This window comes from Phalacrocorax aristotelis, chromosome 15 (assembly GCF_949628215.1).
Source record: "Phalacrocorax aristotelis chromosome 15, bGulAri2.1, whole genome shotgun sequence".
NCBI lineage: Eukaryota > Metazoa > Chordata > Aves > Suliformes > Phalacrocoracidae > Phalacrocorax > Phalacrocorax aristotelis.
The window spans coordinates 10,737,525-10,761,917 of NC_134290.1; the positions used below are offsets into that span (position 1 = coordinate 10,737,525).

General features: G+C 55.5%; 1 protein-coding gene across 16 annotated transcripts in view; it reads right to left on the bottom strand.

Moving 5' to 3' along the window:
- Positions 1-24,393, bottom strand: part of NCOR2 (nuclear receptor corepressor 2) — a 256,899-nt gene that overhangs the window by 24,691 nt on the left and 207,815 nt on the right. For all 16 annotated transcript variants that reach the window (XM_075110457.1, XM_075110456.1, XM_075110450.1 and 13 more), the window contains 10 exons: positions 21,184-21,331; positions 17,955-18,510; positions 12,484-12,604; positions 11,259-11,496; positions 6,404-6,559; positions 5,676-5,815; positions 5,492-5,597; positions 4,682-4,786; positions 3,673-3,776; positions 1,021-1,171 (listed from right to left, as the gene is read on the bottom strand). In XM_075110457.1, coding sequence (XP_074966558.1) covers positions 1,021-1,171; positions 3,673-3,776; positions 4,682-4,786; positions 5,492-5,597; positions 5,676-5,815; positions 6,404-6,559; positions 11,259-11,496; positions 12,484-12,604; positions 17,955-18,510; positions 21,184-21,331 — 1,825 coding nt within the window. The remainder of the gene's footprint in view (positions 1-1,020; positions 1,172-3,672; positions 3,777-4,681; positions 4,787-5,491; positions 5,598-5,675; positions 5,816-6,403; positions 6,560-11,258; positions 11,497-12,483; positions 12,605-17,954; positions 18,511-21,183; positions 21,332-24,393) is intronic.

Genomic DNA, 24,393 nt, shown 5'->3' on the forward strand with positions numbered 1-24,393 from the left:
GCAGCTTTGATAGCCAGTGCTGTGATCAGACGAGCAGGCGCAGAGGAGGCAGGAGCAGCTGGTGACTGCCTGCTGATACTGCTAATGCAGCGAGGCACCGTCGGCATTTACCGAGGAAGCGCGTTGCCATACAGCAGGGGTGCAATCTGCAACATGGCTTTCGGATCTCTCCAGAGCCCTCTCTGGAGCAGCCCGGCTGCTTGCCTGGCTTTGCTTTGCCATATTCTGCTCCCTGGCCAGGCAGGGTCAGCCTGGTTAACAAGTGACACCATCTGTGCCAGGTGCAGCTTCTCACCCCAGCCAGGGATCCGGGCAGGTCCCTGGGGGTCCTCACCGCCTCCGGGCAACAGCAGCCAGTAACAGCCCAATGCACCCCCCAGGCAGGCTCCTTGCAGGACACGGGAGTGCCTTCACGCCCTCCGATAGCTACAGATGCTGTAGCAAAGCTCACAAGATACTGAGGCACGGTGCTACCAGGCCCAGGAGGGTTCCTGCAGGGCAGCTCCATGCTGGGAAAGCTGTACAGTGCCCCAAACATAGCACGTGGGAATCTGATGTCTGAATAAACCTTTATGCCAAACTACCTGACTTGCCTCCATCTTGCAGGTTCTTGAGTCCCACCTTGGCCCAAGAGCTTGGGGATGCTCTCAATGTTTTTGCACAGTCCCTTCCTGCACAGGGTGCTAGGAATGAAGGCAATACCTTCCCATCTGGTCTGCTCCTGGTCCCTGCTCCCCAAAGCCAACCAAATCCAGAGATCCTGCCCACGGCCGTGGCCCCGTCACACTCCTGCCTGCCAGCAAAGCCACCTCCAAGGCAAGATAACCACAAGGGACAGAGGGAAACCCAGCCAGGCTATAGGCAGGCAGGGTGGGAAGGGAGAGAAACAACCCCAGAAGCAAAGAAATTAAGCTGGCCCGTTGCATTTCATCAGCCTTTCTTCAAATAGCTCCCAACTCCCAGCCGCAGCGGTACAAACCCCAGGTGCCTGCCCTAAAAAGGCAGAAGATTACGACTTACCCTCGTAGGACAGCACGTGCCCTTTCTTCCCTTCGTAGATGACATGGCCTTTGGGCATGGCATCCTCTCTTGCCTTCTCTGCTCTGCTGGGGCTGTCTTCTCCTATTATCCTGGTAATGGTTCCTTTGTACAGCACTTCTGCCGGGGTGCCCTTGGAAAGCCACCAAGATCCATATTTAACAGTGTCACAAGCAATTAAGCAAGCGCACACACAGGGACAGGCCGTTCCCCGCGGGAGGCTGAGCGGAGGGAAAGCGTGGCTGGCCTCCGCTTCCTGGCGCAGCCAACAGCGAGGGACTTGCAGCTTAATTATTGATAAGGACGATAACGAGGAGCGGTAAAAAGGTACATGATCTGTGCGAGGCTGCTGGGAAGAGGCGGGGGGTGAGGACAACACAGACCTCCAAAACAGCAACTCTCTCGCCCTGCGTGTTTCGGAGTAAGCTACCTGGCTCACTTCTACCCGGCTCACTTCTACCCCACAGGTTTGAGGGGACAGGGGGGTGCCCCCCTGGGGACACCTCGGTGACAGCAGGCACTGCTCAAGTGTTAGCTTTTCCCTGTAACCTATTTTCCCATCCTGGTACAGGAGCCACGGAGATGTCCTGCCCACCCACGGCACATCTGCTGGCAACAAGCGTGACCTTCAGAGAGCTGCCTGTGCGTGGGAGCTGGCGGCTGGCAGCATGCCCGGGCGGGACGGCAGGTGTCAACGAGACCGGTCCTGGAGCAGGTCGGGGAGCGAAGCCTGCCAGTTAGCTCTCCAACAGAAATAGCATCAGGCTCCTTACACAAACTGGTGTGAACCGAAACCTCTCTTTCCCCGGAGGCACACACGACACAGCTCACAGCCACCTGCCCTCCTCCCAGTCCCCTTCAAAACACCCAGAGCTGGGTGTCCTTGAAGACATTGCTGGTGGTTAACACCCCTCTGCTATCACAACCTGTTGGTGCCAACTAGTAACAGCCACCGTGGGGTGACATTCCCCCCTTCCCATCGTGGGGGAGGCACAGCGATGCTCTTGATTGATGCCCTCCTGCTCTGCTCCTCTAACCCCTCCAACCCCCAGGACGGATGCTCGTGGGAAGCCTTGGGGAAGCAATGCCCCAGCCAGCTTTGCTGGTGCTTCCAGGTTGTGCCAGGGCACTCTATTTCCCCACCCCAGCTTGGAGATGCCCCGGCTCTGTACCAAGACCTCTGAGTACCAGCAGTCCCCAAAACTCTGCCGCAGCTGCTGGGACATGCCAGCACGCAGGTTCAATGCTCTGATTGTTTGTCCTTGCACTATACCCGGTACTGGCTTTCCCAGTCAGCTCTCCCAGCCCCAGGTAAGTCATCTTCCTTCCACGGATGTGCTCAGAGGGGATTTGAAAGCAAGTGATGACAGATGGCTTCAGAGCAGAGAGCATACAGTCAAGATCTGCCTCCTGTGAACCGGATGACTAATCTGAGATCAAATATCAGCTCTGGTACCCGGAGCTGCTGCCGGAACACGGGGCTCCTTCTCCCCAGCAGGAGCAGAGGGATGAAGGCTGCTGGGCCAGCAGGAGAGGGAGGCCGTACTCTGGGTCTGGGCTTGGTACCTTATTCCCAAGCCGAACAAAGGAAACCAGATAGATTAATTAGATGGATTAGTTGGATTAGCATCTCAACAAACTCTGTTCATCTTCTGACCTCTGGCACATGGTGCTCAAGACCCTTCATGCCCACCCATTGCCACCCACAGCTGCTGCAGCGGCATGCAAGGGGACGGAGCCCACGTTTGCTCTGACGGGTTATTTACAGGCCTCGAGCATCCACTCTTGCAGCTGTTGGATGCAGGGCACCAGGCAAATTAAGCCTTTGCTCTGGGCTAGGATTCAGGTTCAGGTCCCCAGGGCCAAAAGGGAACGTGGACACCCTCCTTGAAGGAGGCAGGCAAAAATCAGAGCGCAAGAGACTTTAAATATCTGAATGATGGCCAGATAAAATCCCCATGGGAAGCAGATTTTTTTTTTAATGCTCTCCACTCTGTTACCAGATGAGCAATAACTCACGCTGCAAAAAACTACTGCCCGCTTGCCAGCTGCTCTTCCGAAGATGGATGGTGGAGATTAAGGCCAAAGTATCTTCCTGCTCAAGATAGCCTTTGGGCAGGACCCCCAGTGCAGCACGCTCAGCCCTGGCAGGAGACCGTGCTACCTTACATGCACCTCGCAGCCTCCCCCTCTCCTCTGCTTGGCCTGGGCCCTCCACCCAGCTCCCCCTTCTCTCCACTCCACTCCACTTTCCTGCCCTGGCAAGATTATTTTCCCAGAACCATTTAAAGCTGCTTTCGCCTCTGTTGCTGACAGTTACAAAAATCAAAGGGGGGGGTTAGAAGTGCAGTAAGGCTCTGCATCGTTGCTTGCCGAGCTCTGCTCTCTGGCAGGCTCAGCTGACGGGACAGCACTTTTGCCAATCCCAGCGGAAGCTGTTTGCAAAGGCTCAAAGGCTCTGGCCGCAGACCTCTCCGAGGGGCTCCACGGGATGGGAGCATGGCAAAGCAGTGCTGCTCAGCCCCGTGCCACGTGCTGAGTGTGCCCTGTAAACCCCTGACCCCCGTGTACAGCACTGCCAGCTGCTGGTGCCAGCACCCAGGAAGCAAAACCTGCTGGAAGTGCGTGACCTACGTGTGTGATGGATCCTCGGTAGGTGATGGGTGACTCTGGAGGGGGTCTGGATGTGGGTGTTCCCTTGGTGATGCTCCCTCCGGAGGCAGAGCTGAGGGAAGTACCTGTAGGACACAAAGCCAGTGAGCTGGGGGCTGGATTTGCTATTCAGCACAAAACCTGACTACGCCCAGGATTTAACCCAATCTCTAGCAAGCTCAGGTACATCAGTGGTAAATCCTATGCCTTGCAGAGCCCTTTCCACCCAGTCTTCCAAGGGACCCAGCCCTGTGAGCGCGGGGCTTGGAAGTGGGAAAAAAAACCAGGTATTTTGAGGCTATCAGCTCCCCACCGCCTTTGTGCAGGGGTCAGGCAGATTTACAGGTCCAGGAGAAAGCACAGCCTGTCTCGGCCTCTCCTGATGTGATCAGAGCAGATCTCTAGTGAGATGCAGCTCAGGATGGTTTGAATTCATTTGCATATATCTGTCCCGGGTTGGAACCAGCCCACTGCACTCAGGCTTCTGACTGCCTTAGTTGGGGGGTGTCACAAACCAGAATTTGCATTTAAAAGCAACACCTTTGCATTTATTTTCCTCTGCCTACCTAATGGGGAAAGAAACATGGGAGAGCTATATTTAAATGAAATGTGGTCCCTGCCCAGCTGCAGCAGCAACAGTGAAGAGCCTGAAAAAAAACAGTTAATGGAATTTAAACAGGTCTTGCTTTGTCTCCAGCAACAGATATTCAGGTGTCCCTTGAACACAAAAACTCCACAAGGATCAATGCCCAAGGCCCTGATTTGGGGAGATGATCAGAAATGTTGAGACGTTGTACAGACCTATCTGCCACGCTGCTGGTAACTCTGGAGAAAGGGGGTGAAGACACCCCTTCGGCTGGACACAACCCCAGAAATCACACCTGAAATCACCGGGCAACTGCAGCCAGGGCAGTGTTTGCCAGGCTCGGCAGAGCCAGCATCCCTCCCCTCCTGCAGCTGGGACACGCGCCTCCCGCCCACAGCTCCTCACCCCGCAGGATGGAGCCCTCCTGGGACGGCTGCAGAACCAGACTTTCTGGCTGGCTGGCCTGGCTTCTAGGAGAAAGTTGTTCCTGCTTGACTCCGGGAAAAGGCACTGGAAAACATTAACGACATATCAGTGTAGGTGCAGGGCACGGGGCCGCTGCCCTCAGCTGCTCGAGGCTTTCATCTCGGCCAGCCCAGCGTCTGCACCTCCTTGGCGCCTTTGCTGTCCCCACCGCTTTGGGACGGACTTCACCAAGGTTGCGGAGGTCGGCTGAACGCCCAACCGCTGGCGAACAAAGCCAGATCCTTTGTCCTGGCAAACGCACTGCACGTGCTGTGAACGGGGCTGGCATTGAAAAACCAGCTCTGGTTTGTAACAGGGCACGCACACAGTGGGAAATAGAGCCTGTACCCCTCCCACCCAGACTTGGTCCCTCGCCCATCTCCTCCTGCTGTTAAGAAATGGTTCCAAATCTGCAGACTAAACACTTTCTTTGTTCACTTCAGGCCATTTACTCTTTATCCTATCGGCCTGGCAAGCGGCAATATATTTCCTTCCTTCGATCACAGTATTAGCCAGGGGGTATTTATAGGCTGGGATGTGTCCCTGACCGAGTTGCTGCTTTACTATACTGCACAAATTTAGCTCCCTGTGTCTCTGCTCTCCTGATGGATTAATCCCTTCATCCTCTTAGCAGGCTTCTCTGTGCTCCCTTGCTGTGTCCTGCACTCCTCCCTTCCCCTATGCCGCTGGCAAGCTCGCTCCCTGCTGCTCTCGGAGCATGTGAGAAATCACTCGCCCCCAATTCCTTACCCAGTTTCTTGGGATCCATGGTCAGCGGCAGGCCCATGGTGATGGAGCCAACAGGGACCTTGGCGTGCTCGGAGCTGTAGGGAGTGTGGAGCTGGATGGGCATGCCCTGCGGTGCGAGAGGAGAGGTCAGGAGCGGCCGCTGGCCCCAACGAGACATCTCTGCCACTCACACCCGATACTCTACCTGGGAAATGGATCCGACGGGTCTCTCCAACACAGAGGGGTGCTTGGTGGAGGAGATGAGGGGAGGAGGGTTGGAGATGCTCACTAGTCTCTGCAGCCCTGAGCGAGAGCTCTCATGCAGGTTTAGCGGGATGGGGTGTCCTGTGTGGAGAACACGAGCATTAGCAAGACTGAGGGAAGGTTGAGCGCCTGCAGCTACCGGAGAGAAAAGGGGCAAGGAAGGGAGCAGGGATTGGATGTGGTGAACCGGCTGGCTGTGAGCCTGCACTAGGGTCCAAGTCACACGATCTGTTTGGAAAGGACTGCAATACTTTAAAATGACTGCCTTGTCCACTCTGAAGCCTGAGGATGTTCTGTGCCCGACTTGTCTGTCCTCCAGCTGGAGAGGGACAGCGCAGCAAGGGATAAAACCTGCCCAGCTTCACGTTGAGGGCACAGGGAGCACCCACACTGTTCTGCAACAAACCATGTCCCTAAACCTGCCCTGGCCAGAGCTGGGAGACCTGCCTGGCCACCCTCAGACTGCTGCATTAGCAGTGAGGGAGCTCCGTGCCAGGCCAAAGCAAGGTGTTACCAGGTTTCTGCTGAACCCTCTCTCTTACCCCCTGCCCAAAAAGCTGCACTGACTTAAGAGTGCAACCTGCAAAGCTGGCTGCAACCACAGCCTCTGTGCTCGGCCTCGGGTCAGGGTGGGGGGCACACGCCACGCAGCCAGCGGCTTTTACTTGCCTGGTGGGTTATACTGGAACAAGTGGGGCTCCGCTTGGGGAGAGGTTTTTATCACATCCCGGGAGTAGGACAGGACAGGGGGCCAGCACGAGGCGGCCGTTGCCTCCGCGCTCAGCTTCTGAGCCTCTGCGATGGATGAGAAATGCGCAGACTTTTCTGCAAGGGAAACAGAAAGCGACCAGCTTGCTCAGCAGCCCCCGCAGGCGAGCAGCGCCTGCGGGCACGGGCAGGGAAGCCAGAGCCAGCTCCCAACATGGGAAGTGGCTGCAGTTCAGTCCAACCTGGCCATGAGATGAGGGCTGAATTCCCCAACCAATCTAAGAAGAAAAACCCTCAGTGTCGCTGCCTGGATTTGACAGCATTTATTTTACTCAAATGTTTAAAGCACAGCAGGGAAAATGGTTATCTGTGTTGGTGACTGCTGGTGCCCACTGCCAGCAGGGACCTTCACGGACATCCCACCCTGCTCAGAAGAGACAGTGTTCGGCGTGCAGCTGGTGACTGGTACAAGCACAGGGTCCAGCTCCTTGCCAGGGCTTGGCCATCTGCAATCTGCTCCTGGGCAGATCCTGCCCATGCCCACAGCTCTGCATCAGCCACCACGGCAGGGCTAGTAGGGTTAACAATGATCCCGCCAAACCCTTTGCTGAGGTTAAAGCCAAGAAGCAGCAATGTTGGCATCCCTCTGGTGTGCAGGGGACATCCAGCAGGCAGTGGCTTGCTAGTGACAACATGGTCTGCGGTGTGCATGGGGCGGCAGGGAGCCCCAGGCCACTGCCGCGGATCGCTGTGCGCCCGCACGCTGGGAACAAGCTCACCCCCACATTGCATCGTGATGTGAAAGCTCAGCTGCTCTTAAAGGATGGCTGCCGGCTATAAACCATTTGCAAACTGTGGGAAGTGGCCAGAAATAACGGCATCAGCTTCTTGGACAGCAAGGGAATAACATGCAGTGCCTGGGGTGACCAGATGTTCTCTGAACACCTGGGACAACGACACTGTACGAGACTATCAAAGGCAAATGAAGATCAAGATGAGCTCTGCGGGACGACTGGATGCCTCTGTGGGGAGTGGGGTGTTTGCCTGGTTCTCTGCAAAGCACCAGGGCAGGGAGCAGGAAAGCTTCATGAAATTATCTGGCTTGGGGTATACTGGATGCCAGGCTGGGTTCACCCTGGGCACAAAAAGGCTGATTGGAGGCCAAGAAGTGCCTAATGATGGGGGAGCCACACTGGGGATGCCTGAACCCTTCCATGCTCTGCAGGGTGCGGGGGAAAAGGGGCTTCAGCTGCATCAGCTCCATCCCAAGTGCATCCTCATGCTTTGCTGAGCAGATGGATGAGACAGCCCTTTCTGGATGGATTACACAGGCAGATTTGGTAGGATTTGCTTGTAATCGATAAACAATTTTGCACTGCCCTTCATCCCCAGACCCACCTGCATAACGTCCGCAACGACCAGAAATGAGAAACTGGGTAGTAAACAATAGCAATCACAAAGGAACCCAGTCTTTAACCATCAATTTTTGATAAAAATAGATGCCTGAATCCTGCTAAGCCTAATAATAGGGCAAGTAGATTATCAGAGGCCCAATTTAATGAGGCTTTACTGCATTATCATTATTAATGCTCAGTGTACTCAGAAGTTGGGAGATTATTTTCGTGCCCTTCAGTGAGAAGAAATCTATTATCGGCAGGCAGAGGTGTCCAGGCACACACACCTCTGCAGCCTGGCGGGGTTGGAACTTGGCTGCAGCCTCTTCTCTCCCCTTGCTAGATCCCAGAGAGGATCCCTTCGTCCTGCCAGTACAGGGGAACCCAGGCACATCCTCCAGACCGACAGAGAGTCCTGGCACATTCACACTCCCTGATTTTCTCCCCTTCAGCTCAGACCTGCTCGACTCTGCTCACGTGGGGGTGAATGGTGCTGGGATGTCCCAGCTGAAGATGCTCTCCGACGCCAAGGCACTGTCAGCCAAGGCTGCGTGCACCCTGGATGGCTCCTGGAGAGCCCCGTCCTCCTCCCCGCCCCGTGGGAGCCGTCCCCTCCCCTGTGTGCCTCTCCAGCCTGTGAAATGCGGCCAGTTCCTAATTGCCCCCACATTAGAGGGTGGCTGTAACTCAGCCAGCTTTTGATAAAATAGCACTTATGTGGGGAAGAAAGAGTTCCTATTACCGTTTATCAAGCCCCTGGAATGGGAGTGAAGGAGTCAGAGTTTATATGATCCATCATCCAAATTAATGCTCTTGGCTCCCCATCGCTTACAAAGGCCAAATAAAACACAACTAAATCAACACAAAACATACCGCTGGCTTTCAAACTGCCGAACGATAACCAAAGATATGCCTGACGGCAACTGGGCAATGGGAAAAGGGATCCGTCTGCCTGCCGGTGAGATACAGGCAGGGCTGCCTGGCTCTGCCCAGCCCCGCGATTAGCAGCTCATCTTGGAAGGCAGGGGAGGGGAGGGCAGCGCTCAGGAAGGTACGGCTCAGCTGGCCGCCCTCCAGGCCAACACGGCCCCAGCCAGCAACCGCGAGGCAGCCAACGCCTCGGCCAGGATGTGTGCAAGACTTGGCTTTGAAGCGGGTCCAGAGCGGTGTAAAGGATGTTGATCTCTGGAGCGGTTGCAAGAGTTCAAGCTCTCTAATCAAGCAGGGGAGGAACGGGAATACCTGCTCCAGCAGAGCTGGCCCCTTGCTAGGAGGCGGCACAGGGGATGCTCTCCTGAAGGCTTTGCAGGCTGTGCCGGACTCTCCCGTTTAACGCGAGGTCCACGTAGAGGCGGTGTGGCAGCATGATGTCTGCAGTCTGGATGCTTGCCACTTCACTAGGACGCCTTGGAGAGCAGGGGAGGGAAGGGATGTACACAGATTTGCCAGGACTATCTGGCTATCTCCCCTCTAACCCCTGATCCACAGCCAGGATGTGCTCCAAGAGGCAGAGGCAGCACTGAGCAGCTGCCTGAGTCCATAACTGTACTGAAACCAGGGCTATGGGGGACTTGATTTCTCCCCTCAAGGCAACTCTAATGACAAACCCGCTAGTTTTCAAATAGGAGAGGTGTTCCCACCACAAACAGCGAAGGTCGGCCTATGGTTTCCTAGGGTGCATGTGCAGCCCAGACCCACGCTGGTACCTGGCATGCATACACAGCTAGGCAGGGTTTGGAGATCAAACAGTTAGAACCCAACTCCTGCTGAGACATTTGCAGGGGTACAGGGAGATGTAATTAGTTTCATTAACATGGAAGATTCAGAGCACTACAGAGGTATGAGAGGAGAGAATAACATCCCTCATATCATTAGTGCTTTGTAGAGAACAAAGCCATAAAAAAATCCAGCCAGGTATCAGATCCTTGCATTTAGTAACAGTGACAACAGGTGTGGTTGATCTCCAACCCCTAAACCCTGTCTTGTACCTAACACACACAAACCTGTCTCACCTCCTCATCCTCCTGCAGCCAGGAGGAAGGTGGAGCCGCAGCGCTGGGATACCAGTGATGCAGAACTCTGGGTTTGAGCGCTGGCTGTGCCACTCAGCTCACCAGGAAGCTGAGCTGTGCAAGGCCAGATCACACAGGATTACGGCGCAGGAACAGATCAAACCTGATTACCTGCTGCCAGCGGGGAGAGCTAGAGGGGAACTGTTCCACGTGGGCAGCAAGCACAAGCACAGCTGGAGACGGGACTTCACAGATGGCAACACCATGACTCAGGGGGAACTCCCTTTCTTTCAAGGTGAGCAGTCACCTTCCTTGCTTATATGCAAAGCATGCTGGAGGTGTGATGCACAAGCGGTGCTATTTATTGTTTAAAAAAAAAAAGGCCAAGTGCCACCAACCAACTCTTCTTGCAATCACACCATTCTGTCCAAAGGGACACGACTGCCTGAATAATAAATACTTGGGCCTAGACACTGCAGAGCAGGCTGCCAAGATCCTGGCTACCAGAGGGTGAGTTAGTACACTGATTTTCCAGGAAAGATCACAGACCGGATCCAGTGCAGATCTACCTCATCACTGTAGTCTCATCCACCTTCCAACTCTATGCATAAGCAGGTAATTTTTGCAGCTGCACCCATCTCCATGCAGGATCCAGCACTGATGGACATTGCACCCACCCAGCCCGACTTCCCTGCTCCTCTGATCATGCCACAGTGTCTCATCTTCACACGCAACTGAACTGCAGGCTGGCTACGAGGGGCAGGGACACAGACTCTCAACTGGAACAGACTCAGACACTCGGATTAAAGACACATTTAGAAGATGGGCTCATCAGGACTTCCCGTCTCTCCTTAACCTTGATCCCCAGGTGCTCAAGCTAATAACGCTTCAGATGCTCTATGGTGGGAAACTCTGAATTGCTCATTAGGCAGCCAAACCACATCAGAGCTATTCCGGGGAGAAAGCACTGGGAATCTTTACAAGAACCTTTGGACTCCGAGTCACAGTATTAGCATTGATTTTAAATGAAATAATGGTCCCCGCTGAGCATTAAAAGCATTCTTTATAGAAAGCCAGCAAGGTAGAAAAGATCCATTGTACCCAGAGCCCTGGCATGCCTCCAGGCCCCTTTGCTCTCCAGTGAATGGCAGAGACGCTAATAAAGGCAATCTTCACCTCCTCAGCACTCGACACTGGCCCGGTGTTTGCTGTAGGCTCAATGAGACATGATGTACTGTCTAATGAACATGGGAAATTAGCCATGCCTCTCTGGTCCTGCTTCAAGATGCTATTAAAGAGCTTTCAAGGGTCAAAGCAAGCTTTCACCTATGAGGAGGGAAGATGCTGGCTGCTGCACACACTGGGCATTTCTGTGCGGATAAACACACACTGATGGGCGCACCCTCCTACCTTCCTTGTCACCAACAGCGGGGCTCCTGCTCTTTCCCCTGGGACTGCTGCTTGGTGGCTGCTGCTCCTTCTCCGCCTGCTGCTGCTGGGACTGCGATAGCTTGCTTGGGGGCATCTCCTCGCGGGCAGATTCGTGGGCTTTTGTGATCTGCTGCTGGTAGAGGGCCAAGGCATGGGGAGGCACCTGAGGCTTCACACTTCCACTCTGCAATATCCCCTCCGAGAAACCTTCAGAAATCTGCAAAGCAGTAAGAGTTGGTGACACTTGCCATGTGCTGTTGACATCCATAACAGTCTTGGAGACATCAAGGTGTTATGCGAAGCACCTGCCCCACACTATCACTGCAAGTCTTATGAGCCCAAACAAGGCTCCAAAGCTCACCAGCCACAGATGAAAAAAAGCCCACAACAAAGAGTGTATCAGCTCTGTGCTGGTGACACTACAGACGGCCTTCAGACTTCCTTGTTTAAAACCTCTAATCTACAGTTAAGTGTTTGTAGCTTTTGCTAGAAGTTACATTACAGCAGCCACATCTTAAGCTGTAACATGGGAAACTGAAGAAGCATCAGGAATGGGTCCTCCCTGAGTACTAAAAACCCAAAAGCAGGGATTTCCTCCCTGCCCACCCTGCGATGCTGCTCCTCTGGCGTTGACCCTGGAGATACCAGGGTGCTTTTCTTCACAGCCCAAGCCACTGCACCAGGAGGAACCACCAGCCTCAGAGAATACATGCTCTTTCAGTACACGGCTGCTGGGTAACCAAAAAGGGGGACCAAGCAGAACTTCTGGATGAGAAAGAGCATAAATGCTTCTTACGTGGTATCCTTCAAACACATGAGATGAAGAGAAGCACAGGGCTGGGAAGGTGCACACTTGCTTTTTAAAGCAATGGGAGGCAGCAGTCATGTGGCAATGAGAAGCTTTTTCTGTCCAGACCTCCCACAACTTTCTGATAAAAGAGCTCAAGGGACATCCAAATGTTGCTGGCAGAGCTGCTCCAGGAGCTGGGAACACGCTCTGCAGAGAGCACCTTGCCTGCTGGGGGGCTTGCACCGCCCAGGCACAGCTCTCTGCAGACCACACGCTTGGCCATCCTCAGCAATGAGCACATCCTTGCAACCCTGATGCACGCCACGCAGGCAACACAGCGCAACGGGAGAGCGTGCACGAGGCACACACGGCCACCGTGCTCTCAGTCCCGGCCCTCTCTGCTGGGGTACTCACGATGGGAGGGATGGCAGCAGCACGCTGCTTCAGCTGCTTCAGGTCCAGTGGCTTCTGTGGCGAGGAGTTCAGCCTGGCATCGCTGGCGGTATTGAGCAGGCTGGGCCGAGGGGACAGCAACCTGGGCACAAAACACACGTGTCAGCCAGGCAATGCCACGGACAAGTTCCATGTCCTATTGCTCCCCCACATCCTGCTCCCCTTCATTTTATGCTGCCAAGCCTAGAGGATGTACTCTTCATCAGAGTACGCTCGCTGCTGGGAACCTGGGCTCTTGAACACCACACACTTGGGCTTCCAGCCTTGCAAGCTGCTGCCATGGTCCCAAACCTGTTCAGGTGGCAACTACCACTCCGAAGATCTCTGCGTCTACCACGAGGATGCTTGTCTGACCGGAGGTTGTTCAGCAGGAAAATCTGCTGCGCTGCCCAAAGCACGGGGGACCCACAGCTGCTGGGGAGGGGTCTCAACCTCGACCTTGGTGAGCTGCAGGCGTTTCCCGGGTCATTTTGGTCTATGAGGGCAGGCCCAGAGGGGAACACAACCTGGCCCAGCAATGCCCAGCTAGCAACCAGGGCAGCTTTGGTGTGAGATGACAAGGCTGAAGGGACACAGAGAGTGGGACGGGATTCAAATCCTGCTTTCCAGAGAAGACAACCCCCATGGGGCTCCATGCTCAAATGAGACTATTATTTCCAGCTCAACAGGATCTGAAGCCCTCTTTCCCTCATCCCCTACGCTAACTATTTCTAGCAAATCTGCTGCTGTTGTCCAGAATAAACCCGAGGGAGAACTGGAGCCCAGAGCTGGAGCTGGGAGTTGCAGAGCAGGGCAACCAGTTCAGATTTCATTTGGGCATCATGCCACTCTCCGGAGCTCACACGTGGTACCTGCTCGGCACTTGGGATCAGCTTCATGCTCCTCCTCAGGGACTGCCTTTTATCAAGGTGCTAAAGCCTGGGCAAGCAACCATGTGCACACAGTGGGGGCAGTCGGATCACTTGAAAGACGAAAGGCTGGATTTGGATGGGATTTGGTGTTCAGCCCAGTGGCTGTGCAGCCCTACACTCTCTCCATTTGCTCTTCCTCTTGGCTGTTTAGTTGCCTGGTAGACACCCAGATGGCCGTGCTTAACCCCTGTGCAAACAGTGAGACGTGGGCATCTCCATGGTGCACCCAGAATGGGATGGGATGGAGGCATGCGAAGCCCATGGGTCAAAACCTTGGTGTGTCCAGCTCCTGAGCCTGTGCTGAAACCCTGGGGACCACGTCTCCAGGCCATCTCTGCTTTCTCTCCCTCCCAACTCCAGTTTGTTGAAGCCAGTTCATAGTTTTCAAGCTTTACAGCTTGATTTGTTTATTTTAGCTGTTATTTCACTGCTCTGTTCAGCCTATAAATTTCAAGGTCAGCCCATGCTCACCCTTGAATGAATAAACAAGCATGGCAGGGCCATGTGCGGGGAATAAACTCATCACGGTGCTGGGACTGCCCCAGCCCTTGCTCTGCGTAGTGGCCGGTGTCAGAGGGGAAGGGGACCCACCTCTGGATTGGGACCAGGGTGCACTGGTTAGGCACCCATGGGAGACCAGGTGAGGAGCAACAAATCCAAGCAGCTCCTTGAATAATTACAATGATGTCTGCCCATGGAGCTTTATGGATGTTGTGAAGTCAAGCTGTGGAGGAATGGGGCTCCTGGAGTGGTGTAACGCCTCAAAGGCTGCTGAGACACGTGGCCAGGGACAAGGGCACCTGGCTTACTCCCAAGATCTTCATGCCATGCTGAGCTGCAGCACTTCTGGGGCTGCCAAGTTGGATAGACCCCATATTTCCAGCATAGTCTGCAGCCTTGGCCCCGCTCTCCCAACACTTTGGGCTCTGATTTTGCCCCAAAAGAAGTCAATCTGATTTTTATTATTTAAAAAAAAAAAAATCAATTTTGTTCTGGGCAAGCCTGATCTAGGCGGCGGGGCAGCAGCACAGGCTGCCAGCACCACGCTGCTCGGCTCCCGGTGCCTGGGATGAGCTCTCCTGCCACTTCACCCCGACACCAGTGCTGCCAGGCCGGTCATGTGTTGCCTCAGCCTGGGCTAAGATGGGCCCTGGTGCTCACCAAGAGGTGACAGACCCGGGAGCACTGGCCCAACTCCATGTCACTGTCACTGCTAGTGGTGCGGGACAGATCTAAGCAGCCACGGTTGTGCTCAGCATCACTCTCCTCAGCAGCGATTCTCGCGAGACACGTAGCTGAACAGCCTGGTTTTCCAGAAACTGGCAAGCGGGGTCCTGCCAACCCTGGCAGCTGCCAACAGAGCAACCGCCCCAGAAGCCACCCTGTGCACTTGTGGCACTTGCAGAGATGCATTTAAGCACCCTTAAAGTCTCTTTAAATGCATTTAAGATCCTCAGGTTTCCTAAAGCCCTCCATGATCCGGACACTTAGGAAGCCAGAGTTGGTATTAAATTAATCAATATGCAAATTGCATAATTTATTATGTCCTTCCTAGCAGATCTGGCACCAGACACAAGGCTGTCTGTTGGGTGCTTTGCTCTGGAAGTCACCAGATGAACAACCCTCAGCCATCTCGTACCCACACACTGCCAACCCAGAGCCTTCCGTACCCCAACACCAGTCCCTAACCATGGGTGATGGCATGGGGAGGGATGGGAAAAGGATTTGAGCAGGGAGGGGTCAGCATGCACACAGCTGAGCCTCGGCAGTGTGGAAATGTCCCCTCTCAGGCACAAAGCTTTGGGGGTGACCAGGACACCACCTTCCCCAAACATCCACGATGGAGACAGGGACCAGCTTCATTGCTAGATGAGCCAACGCACTGATTACATGACCCAACCAAATGCAATTCCTTGCACCCGCAGTGGTTGGGCAAAGGTGACAGCTACCAGACTTCCCTGGCGAGCTCCCCTGAGGCAGGGCCATGGCAGCAATGCACCTACGGCTGAGGCAGCACAAGGGTGGCTCGGTGCAGTGCTTATGGGCAGGTGTCTCCCTCTCTGCGCTGCAGGTCTGCAGCGGGTGACTGTGCACGGCCTCCCTCACTCCCATCTGGTGTGACCTCCTGCTGAACTGCAGTACTGGCAGCCCTAGCAGCAGCCCTCTTGCAGCGCACGCGGTACGGAACCACAGACAATGAGCCGCCTTCTTCAGCTTTGATGAGTTAAGGCTGTAACTCCTCCTCACGGACCTGTCTTTGCTAGAGTGAACCCCAGGAGGACCCGAGAAATGCCGCCCCTACGCCAACCCTGCACACCTTCCCTCTTGCTGCAGGGACACCCCAGCCACCCTCTGTCCCCTTCTGGGAGATGCCACGGACAGCTCGGTGTTTTTACAAGCGCAGGGAAGAGCACCCACGCCCCGCCGGCGCTGGGTGGGCGGGCGAGCATCGGGTGATGCGGTGATGGGGCGGCTCACGCGGCATCTCGGCAGCCTCGCCCTGCTCATCGCAAGTCACGCTGCAGCAGCAGGGCTGCAGTAACCGCCTGTGAGTGAGCAGCCCTTGGCTGGTGGGAAATGCAAGGGAGCAAAGATACACCAGGGAAGGGCACAGAGTCCCCGCTGGGAGCACGATGGCACTGAAACCTTCAATCCGGTTGCAGACCGACCCTGTGGGTGCTCCTGGGGCTCGCGGGCTGGGCAGTGCCAGACGCCAGCTTTGGCTGCAGCTTTCCTGTGCTGGCAGGCTCTGCTATCGCCCGTGCTTTGCCGCACCAGGTGACAGGAGTGGCCCAGGAGCAGCGGGATGCCTGTTTAATGTTTGATATTCCTGGAAGCTGGTAACTGTTTGACAAGTGAGATAGGTGCTGACTCAGTGAGGAGCTGGGGATGAAATAGTCGTTCCCAAGACGACTTGCTCTTTTGCTGCTGGGAAGTTGGTACAAGCTGCTGCTGTCCTGTTTTCAGTTAGGTTAAAACTTGAGGAGTTGCAGCCCCGCTGGCCTCACTCTCCCTTGCTGGGAGTTTTTCTCCTGTCTGGGAAGGAGGAGAGGGTGGGAAGGGTGGTGCTGGACTCCATCCACTGCTGGAGAGGAGCACTGCAGCCAAGAGGCCTCAGCCCTGCCATGGGGCCAGGGCCAGCAGCATCCACACCACCCCTCGGCATCATCAGCGCTGCTTCCAGCTGCTTGGCAGCAAGAGGGGCTTCTCCCCCGGGGAAGCCAGGTGCTGTGATTTAACCCCAGCTGGCAACTAAGCACCACACACCCAAAACCAGCACACCAGGCAACATGGAGAATGCTCCTGCATAAGCAGCACTCAGCCACTGGCTCCTACATCCACCACAGGGAAAGCACGGAGGCTGTTAGGAGTGGTAGAGGCGCACAATGGCTCCCTACCGCCTCATCCCGCTGCTTTGCTCATTTGTTCTTTTAAATATCCCCATCCACAGCACTGCGTACAGCCTGCCTGGCCTGGCAGCACCCGTCTCACTGCCACACTGCCCCTGCAAGCCCATGGGAGGGATGTGGGATGTGGGATGCAGGATGCCGGATGCCAGCATCCCATCCCAGCCCAGCTCCAAGGCAGGGAGCAGGGAGGGACTACCATCCCTATATGCGACAGCAGGGCAAACTCAGAGGGCCCTCCTGACCCAGGAGCCAGCGTGGATGGAAGGAGGAGCCATTAGAGAAATCAGCGCTACAAAGATGCATGTATTCATACACATTCTCTAAAAAACAGGAAACCCTCTCCCCATTTGTGTGGTTCTTGGGTAGGGAGGGCTCTCTGAGAAGGACCAGCAGGGGAACAGGACATTTCTCCAAGGAAAAGGCCAGTGTTTCCCCTCCGCATTCCAAGAGCCACCCAGGAAGGGTCAGACGTGCCCTCAGCTGCCAGCCGCAGGGGTAGGTGGAGGGCTCGGGACCGCAGCAGCTCAGGCGAAGACGCAATTGCATGGCCCCAGGAAAGCTTGCACAGCCCACACTGTTCTCAGCCTTTGCATCTAGGGTGGATAATTCACCCCTACAAATGCAAGTGGCATCTCCACTGAGGGAGCAACCTGCCCCCTCTCTGCACTGGGATCATGTCCCTGACATGACATCTCTCCTGCCAGCACCAACTGAGACAGAAACTGCTCCCAGTCCCAGATGCTGGCACACCAGCCTGTGCCTCCGCACAACTCTGCTGTCCCTGAGGGCACATCCCACTCCATTGCATCACCCAGATGGGCTGCGGCCAGCAGACGCAGTGGCTCTGCATCCAACACCTGCCCACGACCATTGCCCAGCAGCACCCGTACATTGGGACATCGCACTGCCCGTTGTGTCATGGCCCCTCTGCAAGCGATGGCCGAAGAGTCACAGCCACGTGGGGACACAGTCAGGCTGTGCCTGTGGGAGCACCTGAGTGGTGATATTCCCAAGGAGCTCACGGAAGCGCACGTGGGCACTGCGGCACACAACAGAGATGCTAGTCTGGCCCTCAGGCCATGCACTTGCCCACCTCTCTCCCCGCTCCTACCTGCTCTTGTCCACAGCATCCTGCTCGTCCATCTCGTCTGCGCTGCAGGTCGCGCTGGAGTCGCTGTCGGGGTTCACCCCAGGGCCTTTACTGCCTTTATGGCTCTCCTTCTTCTCAGCCTTGGGCGTCCCTTCCGTCCCTGCTGTCCCTCCGCCGCCGACGCTGCTTTCCGCTTTCTTGTCATTCCCCTTATCCTTCTCCTGGCTGTCTTCACTCTCCTCCTTCTTCACCTCGCTCTTGCAGGGCTCTTCGCTCACCTTCTCCTCTGGCTCCTCCGTTTTCACCACGTCCACCACCAGGTCCTCCTGTACCTTCTCCTCGCTGGTGGGTGGCTCAGGAGCTGCCTCCGGTGGAGGGCTGGTGGCAGGAGTGGGGTTGGCGGGGGGAGCGGGGGGATCGTCAGGGGGTGTTGGAGCCTCTTCCAACTTGACTGCTGGTTCTGCGCTGGAGTCACCTCCTGGCCCGGGTGGTGCCTTGGCTCCGTTTTCGCCTCCTTCTTTGGCTTCGGGCCTCGGCGAGGGAATGCTCTCAGTGTCGGAGCTGTTATTTACTGCAGCTGAGAAAAGGGAAGAAATAAAAATAAGGATCAGCCCGAGATTCTCGCTTCCCATATCGCTGCCTCCGCCCCCTCCCATGGGAGGAGAACGCCCTCATTCCTCTGAGGGGGAGATGATCCCGGGGCTGGGAGAGCTGTGCCGGGATCCCCAGATCCAGAGCCTACTAAGCAAAGGGATGCTCTAGGGGCCTCTTTGCTTGCTCAGCACAACAACTGTTGTTAACCCCTACCCAAACGCAAAACCACATGCCCAAAAGCCTGGAGACTGAGCAACTGGGTTTTAAGGGAAAACCCTGGCCACTGGCTGGATCTGCAGGACAGGACCTCCCTCCTCGCCCCCTCACCCATGGCTCTAGATCAGCTCTGCTCCCCTGGGGCCAGGCACCTTGCTGGCATCCTGTTTGCTGATTTACGTCGCCCATGACCCTGGCTCTGCCACCCCTGGGGCAGCTGGGGACCATCCCAAAACACCACGTGTGTTTGTTGTTATTTAAGCTGCCAGTGGCAGAAGAAAGGTCAGGGTCAGCGAAAGCGAAGTGCTGGCAGTGCTGCGGGACAGGTTAATTATTACATGGAAAGGATCATTCTCAGATCTGCCACCAATGGCTTGATGTGAGCTGGCAGCACAGGCATCCATGCACCACTGCAGATGAAGGTGCTGCCAAGACATTGTTTCTATGGCTGGGGAGAGGATTGCTCCCTCCAAGCCTTTGCTGGACAAACACAATCAGGGCCAGGAGCACCAGGCTCCTGGTCCCATCTCAGCATGTCCCTGCCAGGCACGGCTCTCATGCTCATGCCCAAAGGCTTCCTCCCGTGCATTCCTTTACTTGTCTCTCCACAGCAGCACACACAGCTTTCAAATGCTGGTGAGACGAGCGACACCAAGGGACTGTATCCCATGAGCCGTACGTCGGAGCACATCCATCCTTCCTTGGCAGGAAAACATGCCACACTCATCAGGAATCTCAGCCTTCTCCAACCTTTACTCACTTGCAATCAAACTATGAGGTGTCCCATCCCCCACCCAGGGACGAGGTTTACAGCGCGTTTGGCCAAACTCTCCCTGACTGCTGCTGAATGCTACTCTGAATGCCATGTCGAGACACCCAGCAGTGGCTTGTCCCAGGCTCAGCCAAGCTCTAGGCTCCAGCACACTGCCGCTGGATGCTGAATCCATGGACTACACTGTAACCCCCATGCTAAGTCTTTCCCCTGCTCCCTAGCTGGCCACATGGCTCCCTGACCCCAAGCTATTGCCTGAGCATCCCCAAATGTCACCTCAGAGCCAGCAGCTGTTTCATGCATAACACTGCCCTGGCACTTCTATGCCCGTAACGTTTCACCGCCCCCCGCTTAGGCCTTTCTTCAGCTCCGTAGCCCACCCCAGCAGCAGAACAAGTGACGAAGCTTAGAGAGTAAGGCTTGGGAGCACGTCAAGAGATCCTCCTCTAATCTCAAAAACACATTGTTTCCTCTCAGGCACTCTTACAAAGAGCAATAACTACCTTTTACTTTGCGCCTCTGAGTCACGTATCACCTCGCACAAAGATTTACCTGGAATCTGCCTCGTAATGAGTCACTCGCAATGATGATTTGAAAAGACTTCCCATTTCGAGTTCCATTAGCCTGGGTGCTAAGGCCAGGAACCAGTGTGGTGCCAGCAGTGCTGGTTAAGTTATTAAATTACTTTGACAAAAGTCAAATGGGGCTATTGTTGGAAAATTATGCACATTTTCTCCAAACTCGCTGCTGAGCTTTCTAAGCGATAAATAGCTGAAAATTGTCACTTTCAAGTTGCTTCCTTTCTTTGGTATGGCTGGGAGGGCAGAAAACACTGCCTTAAAAGGGAAAGGAGGAGGAAAAGAGCCGCCAAGGTACCTCAGACTTGCCGGTAGGAGACCACGGCTTCCCCTGCCTTTGCAGGCTCCACTGCCCAGGGCAGCAGTGGCAGCAATGCCCTGATGCGATGAGGATGGGCACATGCAAACCTTAGTGGTTTATCCCTCCTTGAGCCCATGATAAGCTCCTCAAGAGCCCACAGTGGCAGCTATCTAACCCTGCCGAGCACGCAGGGACCTTGTGCTTCGGGGGAGAACACCATAACATGTGATTTATAAGAGCACAAAAGTGTGCCAGGCCCCAGTAAGCTGGGTGCTCTGGGGAGCGCGTGCTGATGGAGATCGGAAACCAAAGGATTCGCTGTCCTCCAGGGCGAAGAGAAGCTGCTGGGACCACCCCAAGTTATGAGTGAGCCCTTTACATGCAGCCTTGATGCAGGGGCCAAGGAGCCCTTGGGCTGCAGAGGCTGCTGACAACCTCCCTGTGCCCCTCTGGCCCACCACGCATGTCAGCAGCCACAGCAGCGGCTGGCTGGTAACAGAGCTCCTGCATTGCACGACCTTCCCAAAATAAACATCCTCCAGACAGACAGGGCAGTGATCCAGGGCACTCCTTGCAAGCGTGAAAGCCAGAGGTGTCTGAAAGGCCACGAGCACCTTGTGGTGGTAGATGCCTTCACCTCGGTGTGGCTTTGGGGTGAGACGTGACGCCCCACGAGTGCTGACATTTGCAGTCCCAGAGAGGTCGTGCACAGTGCCTCTGCCACAACCATGCAGCAAAGCCCGGAGAGCTGAGCGCATCCCCGCTGCTGCAGCACCCCACCCGCCTCACCTTCCGCCTCCTCAGCCATCTCCTCCTCGTTGCCACTCGTCCCTGACACCTCCATCTCCTCGTCCTCGGCTGCAGGAGGGAAAGCAGCTTCTTCGTTCTGAACTGCAGTGCCTTTTTTCTTCTTTCTCTTGGCATTCCTTTCTTTCTCCTGGGGAAAAAGCAGAAGATGGTGAGAAGGAAAGACCCAAGGGATGGGGAGCAGAAAGCACCAGTCCTGCCTGAAGGGCTGAGAGGGGTGCTAACACCACCACGGTCCCCCCACATAAACCCTCTGAAAATCAGTTCTTGGGACCAGACTCGCCTGCTGAAAGCCCGGCAGCATGGTCTCACCTGGCCAAAAAACTTTGACCACCATGCAATGGGCAGCCCAGCTCCATTGGAGCTCCAGTCCCAGGCAGCAGCAAACCTCTGAGGGAGGGATGGCACTGGCACGCGGACAAGGGACATGCATGCAGAAGTCACCAGTGCAGGGCTGGCAAGAGCCCAGCAGTCCCGCGTCGGCTCGTTACACACGTGCGACGCATTCATCCTGCGCATTTCCAGGCACTACCTCTAGCTATACAAACGTGTGCAGCCACGGCTTGACGCTCATCTGCAGATAACAAAGCTGATGCCCCAGATACAGCCCAGCCAACGTTTTCGCACACCAGCTTTTGCGTCCCCTAATGCAGGTGCTGCCAAAGGACTTTGACTCCCGTGCCGGGAGTTGCCAGTGGGTGGTGGGGATGCTCCATACGGCACAGCATCCTGAAGGTGAGCTGCCTGGTACCCCATCCTGCCCCGAGACAGCCCTGTCTCCACTTGCTGGGGCACGTGCTGCAGCCACGAGGGCACGGAGAGCTGCTCCCTCCTGCCGACCTAAAGGAAAAGTCTCAGCTTTGCTATTGTTTCCTGCTCTTGTTGCTTGAGTAAATATTACCAGTAGGAACAGGCCCATCATCTCCGGCTCTCCCTGCAAACTCCACACGAATGACGTGTGTAGGACGTTTATTTACATGGATGAAAAGATAAAGCCATGGTGGAAACGTTAACTTTGCTGCTGGATTTCTGTGCTGGGAAGATCTGGTCCCCCCTTTCCCCCCTTCAACTTTTCAATTCCTTAAAAAACTTCCAGATAAAACAAACAAATACAACTGCTTTTTGCTTGGAAACGCTGCTTGCTCAAAATCTATTTTTATCAAACTGGGCAGGAGAGAGGGGAAAAAAGGCACTTGAGAAAGGGCTCTGTGAAGGCGCGGGGACACAGCGAGAGGAAGGCAGAGCTCTGTGGTGCCCTCGCCCCATCCCGGCAGCAGCGGTGATGCCCTGGTGCTGCCAGCGTTCGCGCCTCTGCCACGGCAGCAATTCAGCAACCGTACATTTCTGTCTGAAGCAGCAGTTCCCCATCACGCTAATGTGGTGACAAAGCACCGAATGTTACTATGGCAAAGACTTCTCTGCCTCTTACTCACGGGTCTGTGACTCAGCCGCGGGCAGGAGCAGGCTCCTCCCTGGGGAATTAGCTGGGAACCAGCCTCTGCCTCAGCACCCTACTTGGCCAGAGCCTGGGGCCAGCAGCTGCTGGAAGAGCGGAGCAGCGAGCTGCCCCGGGGGCACTGTGGGTGCCTCTCCTGGCAGACCCCACTGCTGGTATTTAGGGAAGATGATGTAAAATCCAGGCAGCAGATCCTGGCTACATCCAGAGACACATTCAGGCCATCAACTGGCCTCTCATAATGCCAACAGCTGTGGCCCCCTCATGCAGTCCTCCCCCTGGCACCCTGCCCAAGAAAGGCGTCCCTTTCTGCTCTGCCTCTGTAAGCAGCCACAGGGCCACCATGTCTGACCCAGGATCCTAACCACAACCGCGGCAGACATGGGAAGAGTCTCTGTGAGCCACGCCTGGGACCAGGTGCCTCCCATTGTCACAGTGTACTCCTAATCCAAGCAATTACCAGTGAGGTCACGGGAAGGTGCCAGGACCATTTTCTATGGGCACTCTGATGCTCATTTTGTCCTACCCCAGCCCATGGTGTCTCTGCTTTCTACCTGCCACCAGGTATTTTTGCAGGATCATCCAGGACTTGGTGCCACTTGAGCAGTCTGCTTCACCAAGACTGCTGAGAAAACACGCTGTGCACAGCGAGGACAATGAACCCCAGACGAGGGGTCACTCCATGCCTGCTCCTCTGCGCTGTCCTCCCGGGCACCTGGTCCCCAGCCAGCCCCATCACACTGACTCCCAGCCTGGCAAGGATGGGCAGCTCTTCCCTCACCTCTCCTCCTGCCATCCCGGGTGCTGGGCATTGCTTCCCACCACTCAAGTTCACCTGCACCATCTGTTCTAGAAGAGGAGATGGAGATGCCACCAACCCTTGGGCACAACATCTCTCCTTGCACTCACCACCTGATGTGGCAGCAACAGCCAAAACAGCTTCCAAACCCCGCTACCGACATGGGTACCTCCCATCAGCATTGGCCTCAGCCTGTCCTAAGAGCAGGACCATGCAGTCACAGACTGGTGTGACATAATGACGCGTATTTGCGACAGGACTAGCTCTGCTGCGGCACCGATGGGAAGGGGCAGAGGGATGAGCCCACAGGCAGGACCTCTCTGCCCACCGTGGTGAGGATGGTCGCAGTTCCCCATCCCAAGACCAAGGCTCTGCACCAAGGCAAGGTACACTTGTTCATGCTCTAGAAGAGGAGGCTACCAAGCTGTCCCCCGTGAAGCAGCTTTGCTGTGCAAAGCCAGCACCACCCAAAAAAAAGCAAGGAACTGCAGAGATTTTCCTCAGAGAGGTCCAAAACCAGGGCCAGCACCAGACCAGGAGAAAACTCGCTCATCTTCGCGGCACAAGCCAAAAGAAGCCCCAGAAGTCACTAGACCAAAGTGACAATCAGACTGCAAAGAGGTCCCAGTGAAGACAGCACCTAACCTCCAACTGCTAACAAAAGAGCAGCTCTGAGGACACTGTGTATCCCAATGCCCTGCTTTCCTTAAATGCTGAGATTAGAGACCGCAGTGTGCAGAAGGTCAAGGCTAAGTGACGCTGATGCCTGGGACACATCTGAGCCACTCAGCAGCGAAACCAAGCCAAAACACACAACAGGGCAGATAAAACAAAGCCCCAAGGTGGCCTGACCCTGCCCCAGCAGTAACAGGCCGCCTGTCCTACAGTGCAGCTGCTGGCAGGGGCACCCCAGCCACGGGAGTGCTTGCAGAGGGAG